The sequence below is a fragment of the Cibotium barometz genome, chromosome 11 (genome assembly GCF_041138505.1).
Source record: "Cibotium barometz isolate CiBa-2024 chromosome 11, ASM4113850v1, whole genome shotgun sequence".
In the NCBI taxonomy this organism is placed as follows: Eukaryota; Viridiplantae; Streptophyta; class Polypodiopsida; order Cyatheales; family Cibotiaceae; genus Cibotium; species Cibotium barometz.
The window spans coordinates 28,593,197-28,617,416 of NC_141056.1; the positions used below are offsets into that span (position 1 = coordinate 28,593,197).

General features: G+C 40.3%; 1 protein-coding gene across 2 annotated transcripts in view; it reads left to right on the forward strand.

Annotated features, from left to right (window-relative positions):
- The first annotated feature begins 807 nt into the window (after positions 1–807).
- Positions 808–24,220, forward strand: part of LOC147634009 (Saccharopine dehydrogenase) — a 35,623-nt gene continuing 12,210 nt past the window's right edge. For both annotated transcript variants that reach the window (XM_086805107.1, XM_086805106.1), the window contains exons 1-10: positions 808–1,112; positions 3,133–3,230; positions 3,354–3,436; positions 3,871–3,997; positions 4,108–4,186; positions 22,267–22,364; positions 22,467–22,551; positions 22,875–22,998; positions 23,082–23,183; positions 23,328–23,392. In XM_086805107.1, the coding sequence (XP_086661233.1) occupies positions 883–1,112; positions 3,133–3,230; positions 3,354–3,436; positions 3,871–3,997; positions 4,108–4,186; positions 22,267–22,364; positions 22,467–22,551; positions 22,875–22,998; positions 23,082–23,183; positions 23,328–23,392 (1,091 nt within the window). In that variant the 5' untranslated portion in view covers positions 808–882. The remainder of the gene's footprint in view (positions 1,113–3,132; positions 3,231–3,353; positions 3,437–3,870; positions 3,998–4,107; positions 4,187–22,266; positions 22,365–22,466; positions 22,552–22,874; positions 22,999–23,081; positions 23,184–23,327; positions 23,393–24,220) is intronic.

Below are 24,220 nucleotides of genomic sequence, written 5' to 3' on the forward strand. Positions count from 1 at the left end.
TAGATTGAGAAATCATCAGAGTTTAATGATATTAGAGATTGGAAACTTGTTAACTTTGATAGCACCACCGCTTGCTTTGAAACAAGTACTAGAGCAGCCAGTTCATTTCACTAGAAACCCCCGAGCAGAGAGCCATGGTGGTAGCGAAATCCTTGGGGGGGTTGGGCCTTCCCATCCCTCTACTACTATAATCACACTAATCCCTACCCCCTCGCATACACCGACGTGCACCCCATCTACTTGTCACTCGTCTATGCGTAGATGTGGTGGTACTGGGGCAAAATCAATTGAGTAGATTTAGCTTGAAAAAAGATATGCTTGGAGCAATCTTCTAGGTTAAAGGAAAACATTAGATGCACATGAGATGAAGATAATTGAATTTCTCCCCAAATTTTGTGGCTTAGTGATATAATTCTAGCCCATCCATTCGCATTCTCATAAAAGATCTATGGCAAGCTTATCATGGGGCTCGCTTGCATGTATCCTGGGGAGCTTTGAGTATCAAGGGCCAATTTTGTGTCCCCAAACAGTGTTGCCAAGGTGGTAAGGAACTACCAATATGCACTTCTAATTTGCAATTAGTCAAATTAATGAAGAAACGACAAGCTCAAAAACAAAAAAAAAGAGTTGCAAACTCATTTAACTACCTTGGGGCCAATTTCCACGCTCTAAAATCTGGTGTGTAGAGTTCAGAACCACAAAAGTTTTTGTCATTCTGTCTACTATAACTCTAAACCAGTTGTAGCATGGAAACAGGCCCCTCATGTCACATATTTGAAAGGCTATGATAGGTCCACGTGCAACTTGGTGCCAACGAAAATGATGGATATGGTATTCATTTCATCGCTGCAAAGAAGTCGAGCTAGCACAAGGTGGTGAAAGATGATCTTTCCTTCGCTGCAGCAGCAACACTGGTTCAGAGTCAGTTTCAAACCTCCGTGTCCGCCCAGGCGGGCATTACCCGCCCGCTCCTTGTCGCCCATTTGCTCAGCTGACCATTCCAACGCAAAGGTCTTGATATTGGGCGCCACTGGGCGGGTCGGCGGGTCTACCGCACGCTCCCTCTCCAGACTCTGCCCCAACCTCAAGCTCGTCTTGGCTGGCCGCAACAGGTAGGTTTACCCTAGTTTATCTGCAATTATGCTCGTCTCTATACATGCAATCACGTTTACTAACCGGTACATAGCATGATTTGTGCAAATGGATATTATGTGGCTGTCAGAAAAACCTCAATATGGGACTCTTTCTTACTTTTCTTAAACTATACCTAATTATCAACTAGGGTTTTGGGTCTGTAATTTATCCTAGTACAATTGTTTGGCACCTACATAAATTAGATTTGTGGTGGTAAGGAGAAGTTTCTTACTGGGTTCTCCTCCTCCTTAGTCTGTGTTTGCCAGATGAAATCCCCACACTTCCTTACTAATCTTTCCAAGGGCTTGCTTGCTAATGAAGCAGTTATCCAAAGGCAATGTTTGCAAAAGCAAATATAGGAACCCTTAAAAGGAGCTTAAGGAATGAACCATTCCCTGATGTGTCTATACTATATGTATAATATAACATAATATAATATATGTGTGCATATATTTGCGCGCGCGGGTGTGCGTGTGTGTGTGTTCCCAAGGAAAGCTCATTCTATTTTTTGAAAAAAGGTGCTCACTCAAAGCAGACTACAACCCTCTTATGAATTAATGATGAAGCAAAAGAGGGTGGGAGCTCCCTCCATGGCTGGCTGCTTTGAGAGGGAGGCTTTGGATGCAGGGCGGGGGGTGGTGGTGTGTGTGGGGGTCACACTGTGTGTGTGTGTGTGTGTGTGTTCCCAAGGAAAGCTCATTCTATTTTTTGAAAACAGGCGCTCGCTCAAAGCAGACTACAACCCTCTTGTGAATTAATGATGAGGCAAAAGAGGGTGGGAGCTCCCTCCATGGCTGGCTGCTTTGAGAGGGAGGCTTTGGATGCAGGGCGGGTGGTGGTGGTGGTGTGTGTGTGGCCACACTGTCCCCTATGTGACAAAGGGGACCCGCCTCCAAGTTTAGAGGAAAGCATCTTGAAGTTTCGTATCTGGTGTGAGTCACTTGTAAGACGTTCCTAGTGGCTGGCTGCTTTGAGAGGGAGGCTTTGGATGCAGGGCGGGTGGTGGTGGTGTGTGGGGGCCACACTGTCCCCTATGTGACAAAGGGGACCTGCCTCCAAGTTTAGAGGAAAGCATCTCGAAGTTTCGTATCTGGTGTGAGTCACTTGTAAGACGTTCCTAGTGCCCAGAGAGAGTGTATGCGGTTCGTGCAGACGGAGCGGATGTTCTCCAGATGGTGCGGAAGCTGTTACATAACTGTTGCTAGAAGTCTGTGAGGAAAGGAGTGGAGATGCCGTGGGTCTTCCAATGGAAGGCTGAAGCAACATCGATCTGCTGTATCAGAATGTGGCGGCTCAACTAGGCCATATATTGAAAGAAGAGAAAACTAGGGTGCTTTGGCCGTGCTGTGGGGTCCGTCCTCCACTGCCACTCTCCCTGGTCCTAATGCAGCCGAGCCAGGGGGCAGTTCTCTTTAAGCTGTAAATGCCATGAGGGGTTGTTTGTGAGTTTTTGCGATCTGCGGTTGTGAAAGCCTACAGTCCACACTTGCTGATGGGGGGGCACATGCTTGTCTTTGAAAGAGACCACAGTGGGCTCCAGCTGGCCCTGGCAGCCAACCACAAACGCTGAAGGGGCGCTGCCCTCTTGGATGTCAAAGCTGGCCCTGGCTGCCTACCACAAACACTAAGGGGGGCTGCCCTCTCAGATATTGAAGCCCGCTGTGGCTACCTACCAAAACGCTAAAGGGGGCAGCCTTCTCGGATGTCAAAGCCGGGCCTGGCTGCCCACCACTAACGTCAAGGGGGGGCTGCCCTCTTGGATGCTAGAGTAACGTAGAGCGGGAAGAAAACAGCAACCAAAGTCCTTGGGGGGGGGGGTGGTGTGGATGAGGCTAAAGAAGTTTGGCTGTAGCTCATCAATTTTAATGCAGTTTTATGATGTTTCTTTGCATTGTAATCTAGCTGTAATTGACTGCTGATTAGATACCTTGATCAAATCTTTTGCAAGACAATTAAAGAAGCACGTTACTTATTTTTTTCCCATTCTGGCTTGGTAAGAGCAAAAGGAGAACAGCTTTTATCGGAGATCAAAGGAAACATTGAATTTATACAGGTTGATATTGACGATGCAACAGCTTTGAGAGCAGCCTTGGATGGTACTACATTTTTCTTCTCTGGCTCAAGCTATGTGATTTGATTTGATTTGCTTCACAATGGCCAGAATGTTATCATTAAAAATAAGAGTCTAACACCAACTATTTCTTCTAAACTTGTGACAGGCGTAGACCTGGTGGTCCATGCAGCTGGACCATTCCAGCGCAAAGAGCATTGCAATGTTTTGGAATCCGCTATCTCGAGAAAGGTTAGGGCAGATCATGTGTCCTGTTTGGCTTGGAAAGGCTGTGTAGTTGGTCAATGTCTGGTCACACATGAAGCCCCTTCCCCTGCTATGGGGATTTGGAGGGCAATCTGTGTCATGGGTGGCCGTGACCCCCCCCTCCCCACCCCCTTCTTCCTCCCTTGGCATGCCCTTTATGTGTAAGCAGCCCTAAAGAGCAATTTTTACTCATGCACATTTGTACAATGGCACAGACTTGCTTTTAAACACGTACACCAACATTCACATATACATGTGTTTTTGTGCAGTTATTGCATGTGAGTGCAGACACACGTGCACTCATGTGCCTGCACAAAGAGACACACACATGTGATGTATTTATCGTGTTTTTATGAAGTTAATTCCAGATTTTTAAGCATGCATTCTGAGAGAACTACATATCATATAAATATTGACAGGTTGCGTACATAGATGTGTGCGATGACCAAGACTACTCGCGTCGCACAAAAAGCTTACATGAGAAAGCAAAAGCTGCAAATGTGCCTGCTTTAACGACTGCTGGAATCTACCCAGGAGTTAGCAATGGTATCAGATACTTCTAATAATTTCATTTTTTGCACCTTCTTTTCACATCACCACAGCATTCAAGAAAATGGAAGCTCAGGAGAAACCTGATTAAATGTTGGAAACTGCAGTTATGGCTGCTGAGCTTGTGCGGCTGGCAACAGCCTCCAATCCGAACTCCGACTCGAAAGAAGAGCCGGACTTTTTAAGGTAAAACTGCATGGCTATATTTCTTGTGCCACTTGGAACTTGACACATTGCATAGGAAACGTGGGGTATGGTTACTTTAACCAATTGGGTTTTGGCAAACTACAAAGAACATCGACTTTCAGCATGGAATTGCAAAGTACACATTTAGAAAGTCCATCACATGCAAAAGGTAAACAGAGATACCTTGGCTCGCCTTATCTTCCTCCATATAATCAATTGTCGGGTGATACAGATTGTTGGTATGTATGGACCAAATGTTGGATGATGATCTCATGGGCTTCCTTTGGATGCATTACCATCTCTTGGAACAAAGGACTAGAGGCAGCCAGATCAACCAAATACAAGCAAAATAGAGCTATCGGAGATGACCTTTGGCAGCTCTACATCGCAACCTGATTGACAAGCTTCCACCCAAAATGGGTCTATAAGGATGGAAAGGAAGAAAGAATTCATTAACGTCTATGAAAAGCCCAAAGGGACTATGAGACCAAATTAAAGGACGTGTTCAATGAGTAGATTAAATGTCAAAATCTAAAAACGAATCTAGAGAGACGGCCTTTTAGAATGACCAAGGAGGGGTTTATTGAGATGCTAGATGTAACAAAATATGACTTATGTATTCACACAAACTCCAAAATCTTCGACAAGACGAAGAACTTAATGCAAGAGAGATGGAGAACAATACTCAATTACTGTTTCAGTCTGAATTACAAACTGATGGTGTTTGCCCACCTGTGCGCTCCGACAAGGAGCTTTGATGCCGATCTATGTAGAGTCTGGGATAGAGGAACCTGAAAATATGATACTGTCGGCTGCTTCTGATCCATGTACTACTGCTGCTAATTCCTTGTCATAAGTGCTATAATTTTGCTCTGCAGGCTTAAGCTTTCTACTTTGATAAGCAATAGGATGGTTGTCTTGCATAAGAACAACTCCAAATCCTTTGCCACTAGCATCAGTCACTACTATAAAGAATGGTCTTTGAAAATCAGGTAGTGTTAGAACTGGTGCTTGTGTTAAAGCATTCTTGAGTGTTTCAAAAGATTTATCTTGCTTATCAGTCCAATTGAAATTTGTAGCTTTCTTAAGGAGTTCAGTCAAAGGATGAGCAATACAAGCAAAATTCTTGACGAACTTCCTATAATAACTACATAAGCCAAGAAAAGATCTAAGATCATGTATGTTTCTAGGCGTAGGCCAAGAAGCAATACACTCAATTTTCTTAGGATCTACACGAATCCCTTCAGCCGACACTATATAACCTAAGTATTCAATCTCCTCTTGAAAGAAAGAACTCTTTTCAGGATTGACATACAATTCATTTTCTCTCAAAAGATTGAACACTTGTTCCAAGTGTTGTTCATGCTCTTGTCGATCCTTGCTGAAAACAAGAATGTCATCAAAGAACACTATAACAAAACTTTGAAACTTAAGGAATATACGATTCATCATACGGCTAAAAGTAGCTGGAGCATTGGTCAAACCAAATGGCATAACCAAAAACTCATAATGACCAGTTTGGGTTCTAAAAGCTGTCTTTTAAATGTCAGATTGAGAGGTCGAATAAGGCCTCTCTCTAGCAAGTCTTCTATTTGGCTTTGGATTTCTCTTTGCTCTAAATTGTTGACTCTATAGGGAGCTTTACAAGGCGGGGAATTTCCAGGCAATAAGTCAATGCTATGATCCTCAGGCCTAGACTTAGGTAATCCTGGAGGCAGATCTTCCATGAAACAGTCACTAAATTTGGAGATAAAAAGATCAAATTTTGGACTTTTGGATGTGTCCAACTCAGCATCAAGCTGGTTAACCCATACCATATAAGTCGTGTCTCTTTTTCTTAGAGCTCTCTTTGCTTGAGTGTGACTCAACAAAGGACTCATTTCTCCTTTGACTTGACACTGGAGGATAATATTTTCATTGTCCTTCCTTAGAGAAATGCTATGAGTGTCATAGTCTATAATAGGATTGTATTTGTGTCTCCAAGGCATACCCAAAATTATATCTACCCCTTGTAAAGGTGCAACTAAGAAATCCCTCTTTTCTGTTAAAGGTTTGATGCATAAATCCAAATCTTTCACTACTTGCATGCAATTATACTTTGTTCCAGTAAATGCTGCTTTGACTTTATAGTGCATAGGTAAAGAATGAAGATTTAGTGCTCTAAGTACCTTTTCAGAAATGAAATCATGTGTACTACCATCATCATGCAAAATAAGAACTTCATGTCCATTTATCGTTCCTTTTATTTTAAGCAAAGAATGAACATGAGGTTTACCTTCTTGTTCTGAGTAATCTGGATCGAAATTACCCTCTTGCTCGAATAATTCTTCTTCATTGTCGTCTTCTTCAATCATGTTGACTCGAGCTGCTGCTGCTGGTGTTGAATTCTTGGTACGCTCCGGACAATTCGGTGCTATGTGACCTTCTTTGTGGCATTTGAAACATTTGATAGGAGATGTCTTCGGTTTGCCACCATTGACTTTCTTATTGGTACTCATGTTGTCTTTGGCTTCGTCCTTGCCTTTGTCATAACCTGGTTTATACATCTTCTTTGAAGCATAAAAAGATTTAGTAAATGGTTTAGAAGAAGTATCCTCATGTGCTTTAATCTCTTTAGGAAAACCATTTTTACGTTCTGAATTAGTTGCCAAAGATATTGCAGAAGATAGTGAATGAGGTCGAAACATATTCACATCGGCCCTAATGGTAGATCTAAGGCCCGATATGAACTTCCTTTTTTGGTCCTTCTCACTAACTCTATCCACAACCTGCACTTGTAATAAAGTATTCCAGAACTTTTCTACATACTATGACATAGTTTCCTTTTCCAATTGATGCAAAGTATCCCATTGGTGCCTAACTTTGGACTTGAATTGTGAGGGTAAAAAGTGCTTTTTTAACCAGCCGTTGAAATCTTTTCCAAGAATCTGGCTTGTCACGACCTTGCTTTATTACACTCCACCATAAAGCTGCACTGTCTACCAAATGATTGACTGCACATTTAATCTTATCATTCTCTGAAAATTTTTCTCCAGAAAAATAGTCATCTAGTTGACTAAGCCAAGCTAAAATGACGCTAGCATCCTTCTTTCCATCATAATTTTGAAATGTGAAAGCTTTCCGACTAATCTTGGATTCTTTTTGTGACCTTTGTGCTTGCAATGTAGCATTTACAGCCCTTTGAATAGTGTCATCTTCGTCATCAAAAGATAGCGAAGAGTCACGCTTGCGCCTACGATTCGAGAGCTGTCTCTCCAATTCAATACGCTTCTCTCTTTCTTCTACAATTTAATGTTGTAAAGAAAGGAGTTGCTCTTGAATTGATGGCGAGATAGGCAAATCTGCCATAGTGCTTGTGTAAATGATGTAGATAAATAAAATTTTACTTTATTTGATGTAAATAAATAAAGCAAAAATGAGTACTTATCTTGTTTTTCTCCCGCAATTCGATCTTGGTTGAAGCTGAACAAGACGTTGTTCAATGGCTGAATTGAATTCTCGTCGCCTCAAACAAACCCCGAACGATTCCGCGTGATTCAAGAGTCTTGGGCTAGTCAAATTGTTGATGAAATAATTTTTCTGCACTTTGAAACCTGCTGAAACAGTCCTGTAAACCTTGCCCAAACTCTGTAATATTTTTCTGAAATTTTCAAAATTTTTTAGAAGCGATTTCGGAAATTTCTGGCCTTTTCTAGGCAATTTTGAAGCTTTTTAAAACCTGTAAATCACTTTTCTGCACCCAGAAATTTTCAGGATTGAAAACCTTTGAATTTCTCTTCAAATTTGGAAATAGGAAAAAGTAGAGGTTCAAAAAGTGATGTGACTTGCATAGGGATTGGGAAAAGTAAGCTTGATTAGGATTAGAGAGAGATTAGCTTATGGAGGTTAGAGCTTATGGGATTAAGCTTCTTCTTTTTTTTTCTACTCCACTAGACGTTTTGCGCCGGCAGGTTGCCGCTTTGCGCCTCTTCCTTGGAAATTCTTTTGAAGAATTTTGTATGGCTTTTACACAGATTTATCTCCCCCGTCCATTATAGATTTGTTCATCCTTGAAGCTTTCTGATTTCTGAGAGATACCCGTGAGGTTTTTGGCTATGAGGATTTCATCCATACGGTCAGATTTTGATTTCACTGAGTATTTGGGAAAACCGCTTTTTGATAGAGGGATGGTTTTGCAGGGTGGTGAGTGGGTTTGAGAGTAGATCTAGTTTTGAATCTTTGACCTTTGGGTAAAAACCTGCAAAACACCCTTCTGTCCACTGGATAAATTCTTGCACTTTCTTGATTTTTGAGAAGTTGAAGCCCTTTCCTACCTTCTCCACAAATCTCCTAGCCCAAGCTCTGATACCACTGCAACCGGAATCTTATTCTAGGAATTGATTGTGGAAAAGTAAAGAATTAATTCAATCATAAAAACCATTGCTTGTAAGCTTCAACTAAATCAAATCAATTGAAAAATTAAACACTTAAACAAAAATACTTAGCTCCAAAAAGACCATATTGGGTGCAATCTTCCCCCCTCTTGTGCGTGGCCTCTCCCCACACAAAAGTATTTCTTTATTAGCTTTCCTTTTCACCAAAATTAGGCCATAGCCCCCAAAATACAAGATGTGCTTTTTAGAGAGCACGGCACTCTTCTTTAACAAAAATAGAGTGTCAAATTGGGACTAGGGTAAAGCCATAGGCTTTAATAAATTCCACAAAAATAAATGTATCTTTCCTAAAGTTCAAAATGGAAAAATCATTTGATAAGGTTACAAGCTACTATGCTTGCCTAAAATGAAATGTGATGATCCAAGACATTTCTTCCAAAGTAAACTCTTCAATTCCCATAGTCTTCATCACCTGAAAATATAAGCCCAATTAATTATTAAATTAATCCCACAAATATTAAACAGGCACAAATCATCACCAACTCATGACTACCAGGCGTAAGTACCCCAGGAATCACCCTGCCATACAAACCTAACTGAAATAATCATAGGTGGCCTCAAACATACGTCATATACCGCACGTATTAATATTTATAGTGGTGTCACCCACGATATTAACCTAGCCGGCATGACGCAAGAGTAATCTAGGCGTCCCCAAATTACTCAAGAGGGGATAAATAATATTTTTCTAGAGGACTTAAAATATATTCTCATGACATCCCTCTTACTTGAGTTTGCAATTGTCCTCAATTGCGGATTTGCTGGGTTTGAAAAGAATGAAGAATTTCAGGGTAATGAAGTCCATAGACACTTGTTCCCATGGTCTATCGGGAATAGGTAGAGGCATAAGTAATCCTAAAGCTTTGCCTTTGTAGCTTTTGATTGTTTGGCAAATGTTACATTCAGCTACAAACTTAGCTACATCATTCTTCAAATGGGGCCAATAGAATTCGCGAGAAACTACTTGAAGTGTTGCGGAAACTCCTCTATGTCCCACAAATGGTGGTTGGTGCATCTCTTCCAAGACAAGCTGTCTGTAAGGTTGAGTAACACACAATCTCTTCTCAAAGAAAAGATAGCCATCATTATGAGAATAACTTCCTTGAGGTGTCCAATTGTTTTCACGCAATTTGATCCATATTTGAGAAAAATCTGGATCAACTTCGTAAGTTTCTTTCATGAGGACAAATGGTTCACTTTCAATTATAGAAATGTTGTTGATATTTGGTCTTCGACTCAAAGCATCGGCAACAACATTTTCTTTTCCAGGTTGATATTGAATCATAGGTTGGAAACTTTGAATGAAAGCTGCCCATTTGATATGCCTATCTGAAATAAGAGGTTGCGTAAGCAAATGCCTAATGCTTTGTTGGTCTGTCTTGATAAGAAATTCAGAGCCCATTAGGTAATGCTTCCAGATTTTCAAAGCATGTACTACTGCTGCTAATTCCTTGTCATAAGTGCTATAATTTTGCTCTGCAGGCTTAAGCTTTCTACTTTAATAAGCAATAGGATGGTTGTCTTGCATAAGAACAACTCCAAATCCTTTGCCACTAGCATCAGTCACTACTATAAAGAATGGTCTTTGAAAATCAGGTAGTGTTAGAACTGGTGCTTGTGTTAAAGCATTCTTGAGTGTTTCAAAAGATTTATCTTGCTTATCAGTCCAATTGAAATTTGTAGCTTTCTTAAGGAGTTCAGTCAAAGGATGAGCAATACAAGTAAAATTCTTGACGAACTTCCTATAATAACTACATAAGCCAAGAAAAGATCTAAGATCATGTATGTTTCTAGGCGTAGGCCAAGAAGCAATACACTCAATTTTCTTAGGATCTACACGAATCCCTTCAGCCGACACTATATAACCTAAGTATTCAATCTCCTCTTGAAAGAAAGAACTCTTTTCAGGATTGACATACAATTCATTTTCTCTCAAAAGATTGAACACTTGTTCCAAGTGTTGTTCATGCTCTTGTCGATCCTTGCTGAAAACAAGAATGTCATCAAAGAACACTATAACAAAACTTTGAAACTTAAGGAATATACGATTCATCATACGGCTGAAAGTAGCTGGAGCATTGGTCAAACCAAATGGCATAACCAAAAACTCATAATGACCAGTTTGGGTTCTAAAAGCTGTCTTGAAAATGTCAGATTGAGAGGTCGAATAAGGCCTCTCTCTAGCAAGTCTTCTATTTGGCTTTGGATTTCTCTTTGCTCTAAATTGTTGACTCTATAGGGAGCTTTACAAGGCGGGGAATTTCCAGGCAATAAGTCAATGCTATGATCCTCAGGCCTAGACTTAGGTAATCCTGGAGGCAGATCTTCCATGAAACAGTCACTAAATTTGGAGATAAAAAGATCAAATTTTGGACTTTTGGATGTGTCCAACTCAGCATCAAGCTGGTTAACCCATACCATATAAGTCGTGTCTCTTTTTCTTAGAGCTCTCTTTGCTTGAGTGTGACTCAACAAAGGACTCATTTCTCCTTTGACTTGACACTGGAGGATAATATTTTCATTGTCCTTCCTTAGAGAAATGCTATGAGTGTCATAGTCTATAATAGGATTGTATTTGTGTCTCCAAGGCATACCCAAAATTATATCTACCCCTTGTAAAGGTGCAACTAAGAAATCCCTCTTTTCTGTTAAAGGTTTGATGCATAAATCCAAATCTTTCACTACTTGCATGCAATTATACTTTGTTCCAGTAAATGCTGCTTTGACTTTATAGTGCATAGGTAAAGAATGAAGATTTAGTGCTCTAAGTACCTTTTCAGAAATGAAATCATGTGTACTACCATCATCATGCAAAATAAGAACTTCATGTCTATTTATCGTTCCTTTTATTTTAAGCAAAGAATGAACATGAGGTTTACCTTCTTGTTCTGAGTAATTTGGATCGAAATGACCCTCTTGCTCGAATGATTCTTCTTCATTGTCGTCTTCTTCAATCATGTTGACTCGAGCTGCTGCTGCTGGTGTTGAATTCTTGGTACGCTCCGGACAATTCGGTGCTATGTGACCTTCTTTGTGGCATTTGAAACATTTGATAGGAGATGTCTTCGGTTTGCCACCATTGACTTTCTTATTGGTACTCATGTTGCCTTTAGCTTCGTCCTTGCCTTTGTCATAACCTGGTTTATACATCTTCTTTGAAGCATAAAAAGATTTAGTAAATGGTTTAGAAGAAGTACCCTCATGTGCTTTAATCTCTTTAGGAAAACCATTTTTACGTTCTGAATTAGTTGCCAAAGATATTGCAGAAGATAGTGAATGAGGTCGAAACATATTCACATCGGCCCTAATGGTAGATCTAAGGCCCGATATGAACTTCCTTTTTTGGTCCTTCTCACTAACTCTATCCACAACCTGCACCTGTAATAAAGTATTCCAGAACTTTTCTACATACTGTGACATAGTTTCCTTTTCCAATTGATGCAAAGTATCCCATTGGTGCCTAACTTTGGACTTGAATTGTGAGGGTAAAAAGTGCTTTTTTAACCAGCCGTTGAAATCTTTTCCAAGAATCTGGCTTGTCACGACCTTGCTTTATTACACTCCACCATAAAGCTGCACTGTCTACAAATGATTGACTGCACATTTAATCTTATCATTCTCTGAAAATTTTTCTCCAGAAAAATAGTCATCTAGTTGACTAAGCCAAGCTAAAATGACCCTAGCATCCTTCTTTCCATCATAATTTTGAAATGTGAAAGCTTTCCGACTAATCTTGGATTCTTTTTGTGACCTTTGTGCTTGCAATGTAGCATTTACAGCCCTTTGAATAGTGTCATCTTCGTCATCAAAAGATAGCGAAGAGTCACGCTTGCGCCTACGATTCGAGAGCTGTCTCTCCAATTCAATACGCTTCTCTCTTTCTTCTACAATTTGATGTTGTAAAGAAAGGAGTTGCTCTTGAATTGATGGCGAGATAGGCAAATCTACCATAGTGCTTGTGCAAATGATGTAGATAAATAAAATTTTACTTTATTTGATGTAAATAAATAAAGCAAAAATGAGTACTTATCTTGTTTTTCTCCCGCAATTCGATCTTGGTTGAAGCTGAACAAGACGTTGTTCAATGGCTGAATTGAATTCTCGTCGCCTCAAACAAACCCCGAACGATTCCGCGTGATTCAAGAGTCTTGGGCTAGTCGAATTGTTGATGAAATAATTTTTCTGCACTTTGAAACCTGCTGAAACAGTCCTGTAAACCTTGCCCAAACTCTGTAATATTTTTCTGAAATTTTCAAAATTTTTCAGAAGCGATTTCGGAGATTTCTGGCCTTTTCTAGGCAATTTTGAAGCTTTTTAAAACCTGTAAATCACTTTTCTGCACCCAGAAATTTTCAGGATTGAAAACCTTTGAATTTCTCCTCAAATTTGGAAATAGGAAAAAGTAGAGGTTCAAAAAGTGATGTGACTTGCATAGGGATTGGGAAAAGTAAGCTTGATTAGGATTAGAGAGAGATTAGCTTATGGAGGTTAGAGCTTATGGGATTAAGCTTCTTCTTTTTTTTTCTACTCCACTAGACGTTTTGCGCCGGCAGGTTGCCGCTGTGCGCCTCTTCCTTGGAAATTCTTTTGAAGAATTTTGTATGGCTTTTACACAGATTTATCTCCCCCGTCCATTATAGATTTGTTCATCCTTGAAGCTTTCTGATTTCTGAGAGATACCCGTGAGGTTTTTGGCTATGAGGATTTCATCCATACGGTCAGATTTTGATTTCACTGAGTATTTGGGAAAACCGCTTTTTGATAGAGAGGGATGGTTTTGCAGGGTGGTGAGTGGGTTTGAGAGTAGATCTAGTTTTGAATCTTTGACCTTTGGGTAAAAACCTGCAAAACACCCTTCTGTCCATTGGATAAATTCTTGCACTTTCTTGATTTTTGAGAAGTTGAAGCCCTTTCCTACCTTCTCCACAAATCTCCTAGCCCAAGCTCTGATACCACTGCAACCGGAATCTTATTCTAGGAATTGATTGTGGAAAAGTAAAGAATTAATTCAATCATAAAAACCATTGCTTGTAAGCTTCAACTAAATCAAATCAATTGAAAAATTAAACACTTAAACAAAAATACTTAGCTCCAAAAAGACCATATTGGGTGCAATCTTCCCCCCTCTTGTGCGTGGCCTCTCCCCACACAAAAGTATTTCTTTATTAGCTTTCCTTTTCACCAAAATTAGGCCATAGCCCCCAAAATACAAGATGTGTTTTTTAGAGAGCACGGCACTCTTCTTTAACAAAAATAGAGTGTCAAATTGGGACTAGGGTAAAGCCATAGGCTTTAATAAATTCCACAAAAATAAATGTATCTTTCCTAAAGTTCAAAATGGAAAAATCATTTGATAAGGTTACAAGCTACTATGCTTGCCAAAAATGAAATGTGATGATCCAAGACATTTCTTCCAAAGTAAACTCTTCAATTCCCATAGTCTTCATCACCTGAAAATATAAGCCCAATTAATTATTAAATTAATCCCACAAATATTAAACAGGCACAAATCATCACCAACTCATGACTACCAGGCGTAAGTACCCCAGGAATCACCCTGCCATACAAACCTAACTGAAATAATCATAGGTGGCCTCAAACATACGTCATATACCGCACGTATTAATATTTATAGTGGTGTCACCCACGATATTAACCTAGCCGGCATGACGCAAGAGTAATCTAGGCGTCCCCAAATTACTCAAGAGGGGATAAATAATATTTTTCTAGAGGACTTAAAATATATTCTCATGACATCCCTCTTGCTTGAGTTTGCAATTGTCCTCAATTGCGGATTTGCTGGGTTTGAAAAGAATGAAGAATTTCAGGGTAATGAAGTCCATAGACACTTGTTCCCATGGTCTATCGGGAATAGGTAGAGGCATAAGTAATCCTAAAGCTTTGCCTTTGTAGCTTTTGATTGTTTGGCAAATGTTACATTCAGCTACAAACTTAGCTACATCATTCTTCAAATGGGGCCAATAGAATTCGCGAGAAACTACTTGAAGTGTTGCGGAAACTCCTCTATGTCCCACAAATGGTGGTTGGTGCATCTCTTCCAAGACAAGCTGTCTGTAAGGTTGAGTAACACACAATCTCTTCTCAAAGAAAAGATAGCCATCATTATGAGAATAACTTCCTTGAGGTGTCCAATTGTTTTCACGCAATTTGATCCATATTTGAGAAAAATCTGGATCAACTTCGTAAGTTTCTTTCATGAGGACAAATGGTTCACTTTCAATTATAGAAATGTTGTTGATATTTGGTCTTCGACTCAAAGCATCGGCAACAACATTTTCTTTTCCAGGTTGATATTGAATCATAGGTTGGAAACTTTGAATGAAAGCTGCCCATTTGATATGCCTATCTGAAATAAGAGGTTGCGTAAGCAAATGCCTAATGCTTTGTTGGTCTGTCTTGATAAGAAATTCAGAGCCCATTAGGTAATGCTTCCAGATTTTCAAAGCATGTACTACTGCTGCTAATTCCTTGTCATAAGTGCTATAATTTTGCTCTGCAGGCTTAAGCTTTCTACTTTGATAAGCAATAGGATGGCTGTCTTGCATAAGAACAACTCCAAATCCTTTGCCACTAGCATCAGTCACTACTATAAAGAATGGTCTTTGAAAATCAGGTAGTGTTAGAACTGGTGCTTGTGTTAAAGCATTCTTGAGTGTTTCAAAAGATTTATCTTGCTTATCAGTCCAATTGAAATTTGTAGCTTTCTTAAGGAGTTCAGTCAAAGGATGAGCAATACAAGTAAAATTCTTGACGAACTTCCTATAATAACTACATAAGCCAAGAAAAGATCTAAGATCATGTATGTTTCTAGGCGTAGGCCAAGAAGCAATACACTCAATTTTCTTAGGATCTACACGAATCCCTTCAGCCGACACTATATAACCTAAGTATTCAATCTCCTCTTGAAAGAAAGAACTCTTTTCAGGATTGACATACAATTCATTTTCTCTCAAAAGATTGAACACTTGTTCCAAGTGTTGTTCATGCTCTTGTCGATCCTTGCTGAAAACAAGAATGTCATCAAAGAACACTATCACAAAACTTTGAAACTTAAGGAATATACGATTCATCATACGGCTGAAAGTAGCTGGAGCATTGGTCAAACCAAATGGCATAACCAAAAACTCATAATGACCAGTTTGGGTTCTAAAAGCTGTCTTGAAAATGTCAGATTGAGAGGTCGAATAAGGCCTCTCTCTAGCAAGTCTTCTATTTGGCTTTGGATTTCTCTTTGCTCTAAATTGTTGACTCTATAGGGAGCTTTACAAGGCGGGGAATTCCCAGGCAATAAGTCAATGCTATGATCCTCAGGCCTAGACTTAGGTAATCCTGGAGGCAGATCTTCCATGAAACAGTCACTAAATTTGGAGATAAAAAGATCAAATTTTGGACTTTTGGATGTGTCCAACTCAGCATCAAGCTGGTTAACCCATACCATATAAGTCGTGTCTCTTTTTCTTAGAGCTCTCTTTGCTTGAGTGTGACTCAACAAAGGACTCATTTCTCCTTTAACTTGACACTGGAGGATAATATTTTCATTGTCCTTCCTTAGAGAAATGCTATGAGTGTCATAGTCTATAATAGGATTGTATTTGTGTCTCCAAGGCATACCCAAAATTATATCTACCCCTTGTAAAGGTGCAACTAAGAAATCCCTCTTTTCTGTTAAAGGTTTGATGCATAAATCCAAATCTTTCACTACTTGCATGCAATTATACTTTGTTCCAGTAAATGCTGCTTTGACTTTATAGTGCATAGGTAAAGAATGAAGATTTAGTGCTCTAAGTACCTTTTCAGAAATGAAATCATGTGTACTACCATCATCATGCAAAATAAGAACTTCATGTCTATTTATCGTTCCTTTTATTTTAAGCAAAGAATGAACATGAGGTTTACCTTCTTGTTCTGAGTAATTTGGATCGAAATGACCCTCTTGCTCGAATGATTCTTCTTCATTGTCGTCTTCTTCAATCATGTTGACTCGAGCTGCTGCTGCTGGTGTTGAATTCTTGGTACGCTCCGGACAATTCGGTGCTATGTGACCTTCTTTGTGGCATTTGAAACATTTGATAGGAGATGTCTTCGGTTTGCCACCATTGACTTTCTTATTGGTACTCATGTTGCCTTTAGCTTCGTCCTTGCCTTTGTCATAACCTGGTTTATACATCTTCTTTGAAGCATAAAAAGATTTAGTAAATGGTTTAGAAGAAGTACCCTCATGTGCTTTAATCTCTTTAGGAAAACCATTTTTACGTTCTGAATTAGTTGCCAAAGATATTGCAGAAGATAGTGAATGAGGTCGAAACATATTCACATCGGCCCTAATGGTAGATCTAAGGCCCGATATGAACTTCCTTTTTTGGTCCTTCTCACTAACTCTATCCACAACCTGCACCTGTAATAAAGTATTCCAGAACTTTTCTACATACTGTGACATAGTTTCCTTTTCCAATTGATGCAAAGTATCCCATTGGTGCCTAACTTTGGACTTGAATTGTGAGGGTAAAAAGTGCTTTTTTAACCAGCCGTTGAAATCTTTTCCAAGAATCTGGCTTGTCACGACCTTGCTTTATTACACTCCACCATAAAGCTGCACTGTCTACCAAATGATTGACTGCACATTTAATCTTATCATTCTCTGAAAATTTTTCTCCAGAAAAATAGTCATCTAGTTGACTAAGCCAAGCTAAAATGACCCTAGCATCCTTCTTTCCATCATAATTTTGAAATGTGAAAGCTTTCCGACTAATCTTGGATTCTTTTTGTGACCTTTGTGCTTGCAATGTAGCATTTACAGCCCTTTGAATAGTGTCATCTTCGTCATCAAAAGATAGCGAAGAGTCACGCTTGCGTCTACGATTCGAGAGCTGTCTCTCCAATTCAATACGCTTCTCTCTTTCTTCTACAATTTGATGTTGTAAAGAAAGGAGTTGCTCTTGAATTGATGGCGAGATAGGCAAATATACCATAGTGCTTGTGCAAATGATGTAGATAAATAAAATTTTACTTTATTTGATGTAAATAAATAAAGCAAAAATGAGTACTTATCTTGTTTTTCTCCCGCAATTCGATCTTGGTTGAAGCTGAACAAGACGTTGTTCAATGGCTGAATTGAATTCTCGTCGCCTCAAACAAACCCCGAACGATTCCGCGTGATTCAAGAGTCTTGGGCTAGTCGAATTGTTGATGAAATAATTTTTCTGCACTTTGAAACCTGCTGAAACAGTCCTGTAAACCTTGCCCAAACTCTGTAATATTTTTCTGAAATTTTCAAAATTTTTCAGAAGCGATTTCGGAGATTTCTGGCCTTTTCTAGGCAATTTTGAAGCTTTTTAAAACCTGTAAATCACTTTTCTGCACCCAGAAATTTTCAGGATTGAAAACCTTTGAATTTCTCCTCAAATTTGGAAATAGGGAAAAGTAGAGGTTCAAAAAGTGATGTGACTTGCATAGGGATTGGGAAAAGTAAGCTTGATTAGGATTAGAGAGAGATTAGCTTATGGAGGTTAGAGCTTATGGGATTAAGCTTCTTCTTTTTTTTTCTACTCCACTAGACGTTTTGCGCCGGCAGGTTGCCGCTGTGCGCCTCTTCCTTGGAAATTCTTTTGAAGAATTTTGTATGGCTTTTACACAGATTTATCTCCCCCGTCCATTATAGATTTGTTCATCCTTGAAGCTTTCTGATTTCTGAGAGATACCCGTGAGGTTTTTGGCTATGAGGATTTCATCCATACGGTCAGATTTTGATTTCACTGAGTATTTGGGAAAACCGCTTTTTGATAGAGAGGGATGGTTTTGCAGGGTGGTGAGTGGGTTTGAGAGTAGATCTAGTTTTGAATCTTTGACCTTTGGGTAAAAACCTGCAAAACACCCTTCTGTCCATTGGATAAATTCCTGCACTTTCTTGATTTTTGAGAAGTTGAAGCCCTTTCCTACCTTCTCCACAAATCTCCTAGCCCAAGCTCTGATACCACTGCAACCGGAATCTTATTCTAGGAATTGATTGTGGAAAAGTAGAGAATTAATTCAGTCATAAAAACCATTGCTTGTAAGCTTCAACTAAATCAAATCAATTGAAAAATTAAACACTTAAACAAAAATACTTAGCTCCAAAAAGACCATATTGGGTGCAATCTTCCCCCCTCTTGTGCGTGGCCTCTCCCCACACAAAAGTATTTCTTTATTAGCTTTCCTTTTCACCAAAATTAGGCCATAGCCCCCAAAATACAAGATGTGCTTTTTAGAGAGCACGGCACTCTTCTTTAACAAAAATAGAGTGTCAAATTGGGACTAGGATAAAGCCATAGGCTTTAATAAATTCCACAAAAATAAATGTATCTTTCCTAAAGTTCAAAATGGAAAAATCATTTGATAAGGTTACAAGCTACTATGCTTGCCAAAAATGAAATGTGATGATCCAAGACATTTCTTCCAAAGTAAACTCTTCAATTCCCATAGTCTTCATCACCTGAAAATATAAGCCCAATTAATTATTAAATTAATCCCACAAATATTAAACAGGCACAAATCATCACCAACTCATGACTACCAGGCGTAAGTACCCCAGGAATCACCCTGCCATACAAACCTAACTGAAATAATCATAGGTGGCCTCAAACATACGTCATATACCGCACGTATTAATATTTATAGTGGTGTCACCTACGATATTAACCTAGCCGGCATGACGCAAGAGTAATCTAGGCGTCCCCAAATTACTCAAGAGGGGATAAATAATATTTTTCTAGAGGACTTAAAATATATTCTCATGACACGCCGTTTCAACGTTTCCTGCTGCTGCGAGTGTTTCTATTACGCGGAAACGTGCAAGAAATGGGTCACGTATTTTATTTTGCCACGTGTTAAATCGCCTCCAGAATTTAAATTTTTTTTTTTTTGGCTTTTTGTTTCGGCGTAAGTGAAGCGTTAGTTTTTTAACGCGTAGAATTAAAGTGCTGCGTGTTCTCTGTGCGTTGTGTCGTCTGGTTTCATGGACTTGGAGTCTTGGACCAAGCCTTGTCTATATAATTGGGCAGACCACTTCACCATTTGTACTCTCTCTCTCTCTCTCTCTCTCTCCATCACCCATGTGTGCCTCCAATGTCACTGGAGAAACAGTCTGAGGGTAGAAATCTTAGGAAAGAGTGCTTCTGCTTTGATTGTGCGCCACGTAATGTGATCTTTGAGCATTGCAAGTGTCCACTTATCATCAGAGGCTATCTATCCCTTGACCACGCCATCCGAGAGAGAGCCCGCAAGTGCAAGTGTCCGAGCATCATACTCTTACCAGAGTGGTTGTGTGCTAACAAACAGGACGCTGCTTTTCCACCAATCACCCGAAGGAGAGCACCGCTATTTTCTTGAACCTCGCCACAATATGTTTTCCTCACCACATCTGCTTCACAAGGTCCTCCACCAATAGGGTTTCGGGTAAAAACACCACATTCTCCAGAGCCTTTATGGAAGTACGTGACAGAGAAAGGCGCATTTGGTAAAGGTGGGACCAAAAAATGGGCTTGCTCATTTTGTAATCGAGAGTTTGGAGGATTCTATCCTCGTGTGCGCGCACATTTGTTGGGGATCACAAAGGAGGGGATCCAACTTTGTTCGAAGGTTTCACCAGAAGACAAGGCACGTATGGCTAGAGAAGAGCATGAAAGTGCTAGCAAAAAGAAGCAGAAGATCACTCATGCTACACATGCGTCCGGGAAGCAATCCTTGTCGCAGCCTTCGGTGGAAAATATGTTTCAAAATGCGTCTAGAGAAGAAGTGGACGAGGCGTGGCTCGCTGTTTCTATGCTAATGGTTTGTCCTTTACTCTTGCCCGTTCTCCATACTTTCACGCCATGGTTTCTGCTATTTCTTCTTTTGGGAAGGGTTATAAAGCCCCAAACTATGAGAAATTGCGGACCACGCTCTTGGAGAAGGAGCGAGAAAGAGTGGCTACTTCCCTCTGTCCAGTGGAGGCAAGTTGGGCGGAGTATGGCTGCTCCATCCTTTCAGATGGGTGGACAGATACAGCGAAGAGGCCTTTGCTTAATTTCATGGTGTGTCAAACTCTTATGGAGTATTGTTCAAGAAGTCCGTGGACACAAGTGGGAACCAGAAGACAGCAGAATTCATAGCGCAGCTTCTCAAGGAGATTATTATGGAGGTTGGCCCTAAAAACGTGGTTCAAGTGATCACAGACAGTGCAGCAAATTGCAAGTTGGCCGGTCAACTCATCGAAGAGGAATTCCAGCACATCTTCTGGACTCCTTGTGCAACTCATTGCTTGAATCTTTTACTCAAAGACTTATCTATAATAGAGTGGATGAATACAGCTATAAACAACGGTAAGAATGTGCAGCAATTCATAGCCAATCATGATGCTACGAGGGCAATGTTTAGCAAGCATTCCAAGCTTAAGCTCATAAGAGCAGGCGATACCAGGTTTGCCTCAAACTTCCTTATGCTCCATCGACTTGCCAAGGTGAAGGAACCCTTGAAGCATCTTGTCACAAGTCAGGAGTGGGAGAAATGGAAGAGCCAAAGCAGTTCTGCTCAGGAGGTAGAGGATCAAATTCTTTCAGCTGCATTTTGGGAGGGGATTGTAATACATGTTAAGGTTTGTTGGCCAATTATGGCCATGCTTCGCATTGTTGACAGAGACGAGCCATGCATGGGCATTGTGTATGAGGGCATTGACCAGGCACTTGAGAAAATCAAGGAGAAGCTCTTGGAGTATACAAGTGGTGAAGCAATGTACGAAGAAATTCGTGCAATTGCAGAATACAGGTGGAATATGCTTCATTCTCCCCTTCATGCCACTGCCTTTCTTCTCAATCCTATGTTGTTCTTAAAGAATGCACATAAGGATAAGGAAATCATGAGAGGATGGAGGCATACCTTGGACAGGATATGTCAGAATGCCAATGAAAGGACTATCTACAAGGCTCAATTGGCAAGATACATTGGGAAGCAGGATGATTTTGCAAACATTGACGCTCCTGGGGACATGCTAAAGTTATCTCCTGTTGCGTGGTGGCAAATGTATGGTGTAGGTACTCAATTGCAAAGATTAGCTATAACTCTCTTGTCTCAAGTTTCGAGTGCATCCGCTTGTGAGCGGAATTGGTCTACATATGGCTTCATACACTCCATCAAGATGGTAGAGGATTTGGTATATGTCCATAGTAACCTCAGGTTAACCTCTTGAAAAGATTCATCATATAAGATGGGTCCATGTCATCAATGGGATGTCATAGAAGAAGATCCCATAGATGAATGGTCTGAGCAACAAGTTGATGTAGAAGACTTGACTCCAATGTCTTGATCTATGAAATTTGAGACTTCTTTATTCTTTTTGCCTATGTCAATTTTCAATATAATGTTCTTTAATGTCATGTTAAAACTCATCCTACCCCCGAGGTTTCCTACTACCTATGCTCACCGTTTCCTTTGCCGTTTCGACGTTCGTCGTTTCCTTGCCAGAAACGTTTCGTGTGACTTAGCTTGGTAGTACTTTAAAGTGCTTCTCCAACATTTCATTTTTTGCTTGACAATAAATGCTTACATAAATAAATGCACTCAGGGAGTGAGGAAGGGGACATGAGTACTGCTTTAGCTTCTAACAATACATTCCAGATTTTCATATTTCACTGCAGGATCTGGTGGAGCAGGTCCAACTATACTTTCCACAAGTTTTTTGCTCCTTGGTGAGGAGGTTCTTGCTTATCGGAGAGGTAGCTATGCTTTACAATGAACCTTAAGTAATTGTAAGGTCTCTTTGTATGGTTGTTTTTATTGGGGTTTGTATGCACCTTATCTATTTGTACACATTTCAGGGGAGAAGCTGCAGCTGAAGCCTTACAGTGGCCGTCTTGTTGTGGACTTTGGGAAGGGTGTTGGCAGAAGAAGCGTATATCTTCTGTATGGTTTTATGCTTAGCTTCTTCAACTTTTAGATGAAAAATGTTGGGGCGATGATTTGTGCGCATTGGAGGGTGTGCGTGTGTGCATGCATCAGAGTTTGTGCGTCTGCATGTGTGCATGTGTGGGACGGGGCTAGACTAATTGGGTCCTTCTGGTCCGTGGTGTGGTGTGGTGTGCAGTGCTTGCATAGCGTCTGCCCGCACCATTTGCATGCGTTATTGATCTTTTTGAACTATTTGCTTTATGTGTTTTAGTGGATTTAAGTAAATAATGAGATCTTGTGAAGCACTGCTTTTTACATCATCTGTCTTTGGGTGACAGAAATCTTCCAGAGGTAGCTAGTGCCCATGAAGTTCTGGGTGTACGCAGTGTGAGTGCTCGTTTCGGAACTGCACCTGTGTTCTGGAACTGGGCCATGGGTGCAGTGGCCAGCTTAGCTCCTCCGGTAGGCATTTCTTTTTTCTTCTCTTGATTGGTTTTCTTTCCTACATTAAGAGGGACAGGTGATTTATGTCACGATAGTTTCAGGGGTTTTTGAAGGACAGAGCGAAGGTAGAAATGCTGGTTGAGCTGGCCAATCCGTTGGTCCGGGCTATTGACGGACTTGTTGGCGAACGCATGTCTATGAGGGTGAGTGCTTACCTTATGCTTAGCTTCCAAACAACTGTCTAGTTGAAGATTTAGCATGATGGAGGCCTTCTTTTGTCCGTTTGATATGAAACGGTTTTCTTAATCTAGTTCACTCTCAGGATTGTTTTTTTTCCAATAATGCAGGTTGATTTTGAAACCACGGGTGGAACAAAGTCGGTTGGATTGTTTACTCACAAAAAACTTTCTGTGTGAGCAAAGCTAAATGTGGTTCAGTTTTCCTAAAAAGAAAATTTGTTTGATTGCTAATAAATTTAGCTAAGTTGTGTATAATTTCTCTGATTGTTAATGAATTTGGTTAAGTGGTTTGTAGCATGCCAAGGTTTAAATGCTATTGCTCTTACCTGCATTATCAAGCCCCTCACACCCCCCTGATACACTAGCACACACGTATTTAAAAGGTCAAGGCCCTCACATCCCCCTCATACAGTAGCACACACACACACTATCACACACGCACACATATTTAAAAGGTCAATAGAGATCTTAGGCAGGCAATCTGTTTCAAATATGGCTTGGCCAGCTTGGGGGAGGCAATTAGGGCGTTGTAGCCGATTTCCAACGAACTGATCCATATGGACCACAGGGATCAGAATCCATACGGATTTACCAAATCTTTTTCTTCCAGTAGCTACATTGGGAGCTCTTGAATGCTGGCCTCAGGATAGCCTTCAATGAGTTCTGAGTTCATGGCCACGGGCATTGCGCTAGAGTGCCTCTCAAACAGCCTTATACACATTATCCCCAAGGAAGGGGGAAATCAGCTGGAAGTTAGGCAGCAGTGCCCCATCACCCTGCTTGGTACTGCGATCAAAAGGCTTGCCAGTGGCAAAGTCATCAAGAGTACCTCCAATCTTCTTCCCAGAGGCACTATGGCAAAGTATCAGGAAATGATTATTTCCTAGCCAAAAATTTGGAAATGTTGTTTCCCTAGAGTCAACCATTTCGAAATCTGTTATTGTTTCATAACCTCCTCTCAAGATTTCTCTCGCAAATTTTTCCTTCCAAGTTTTTATTGT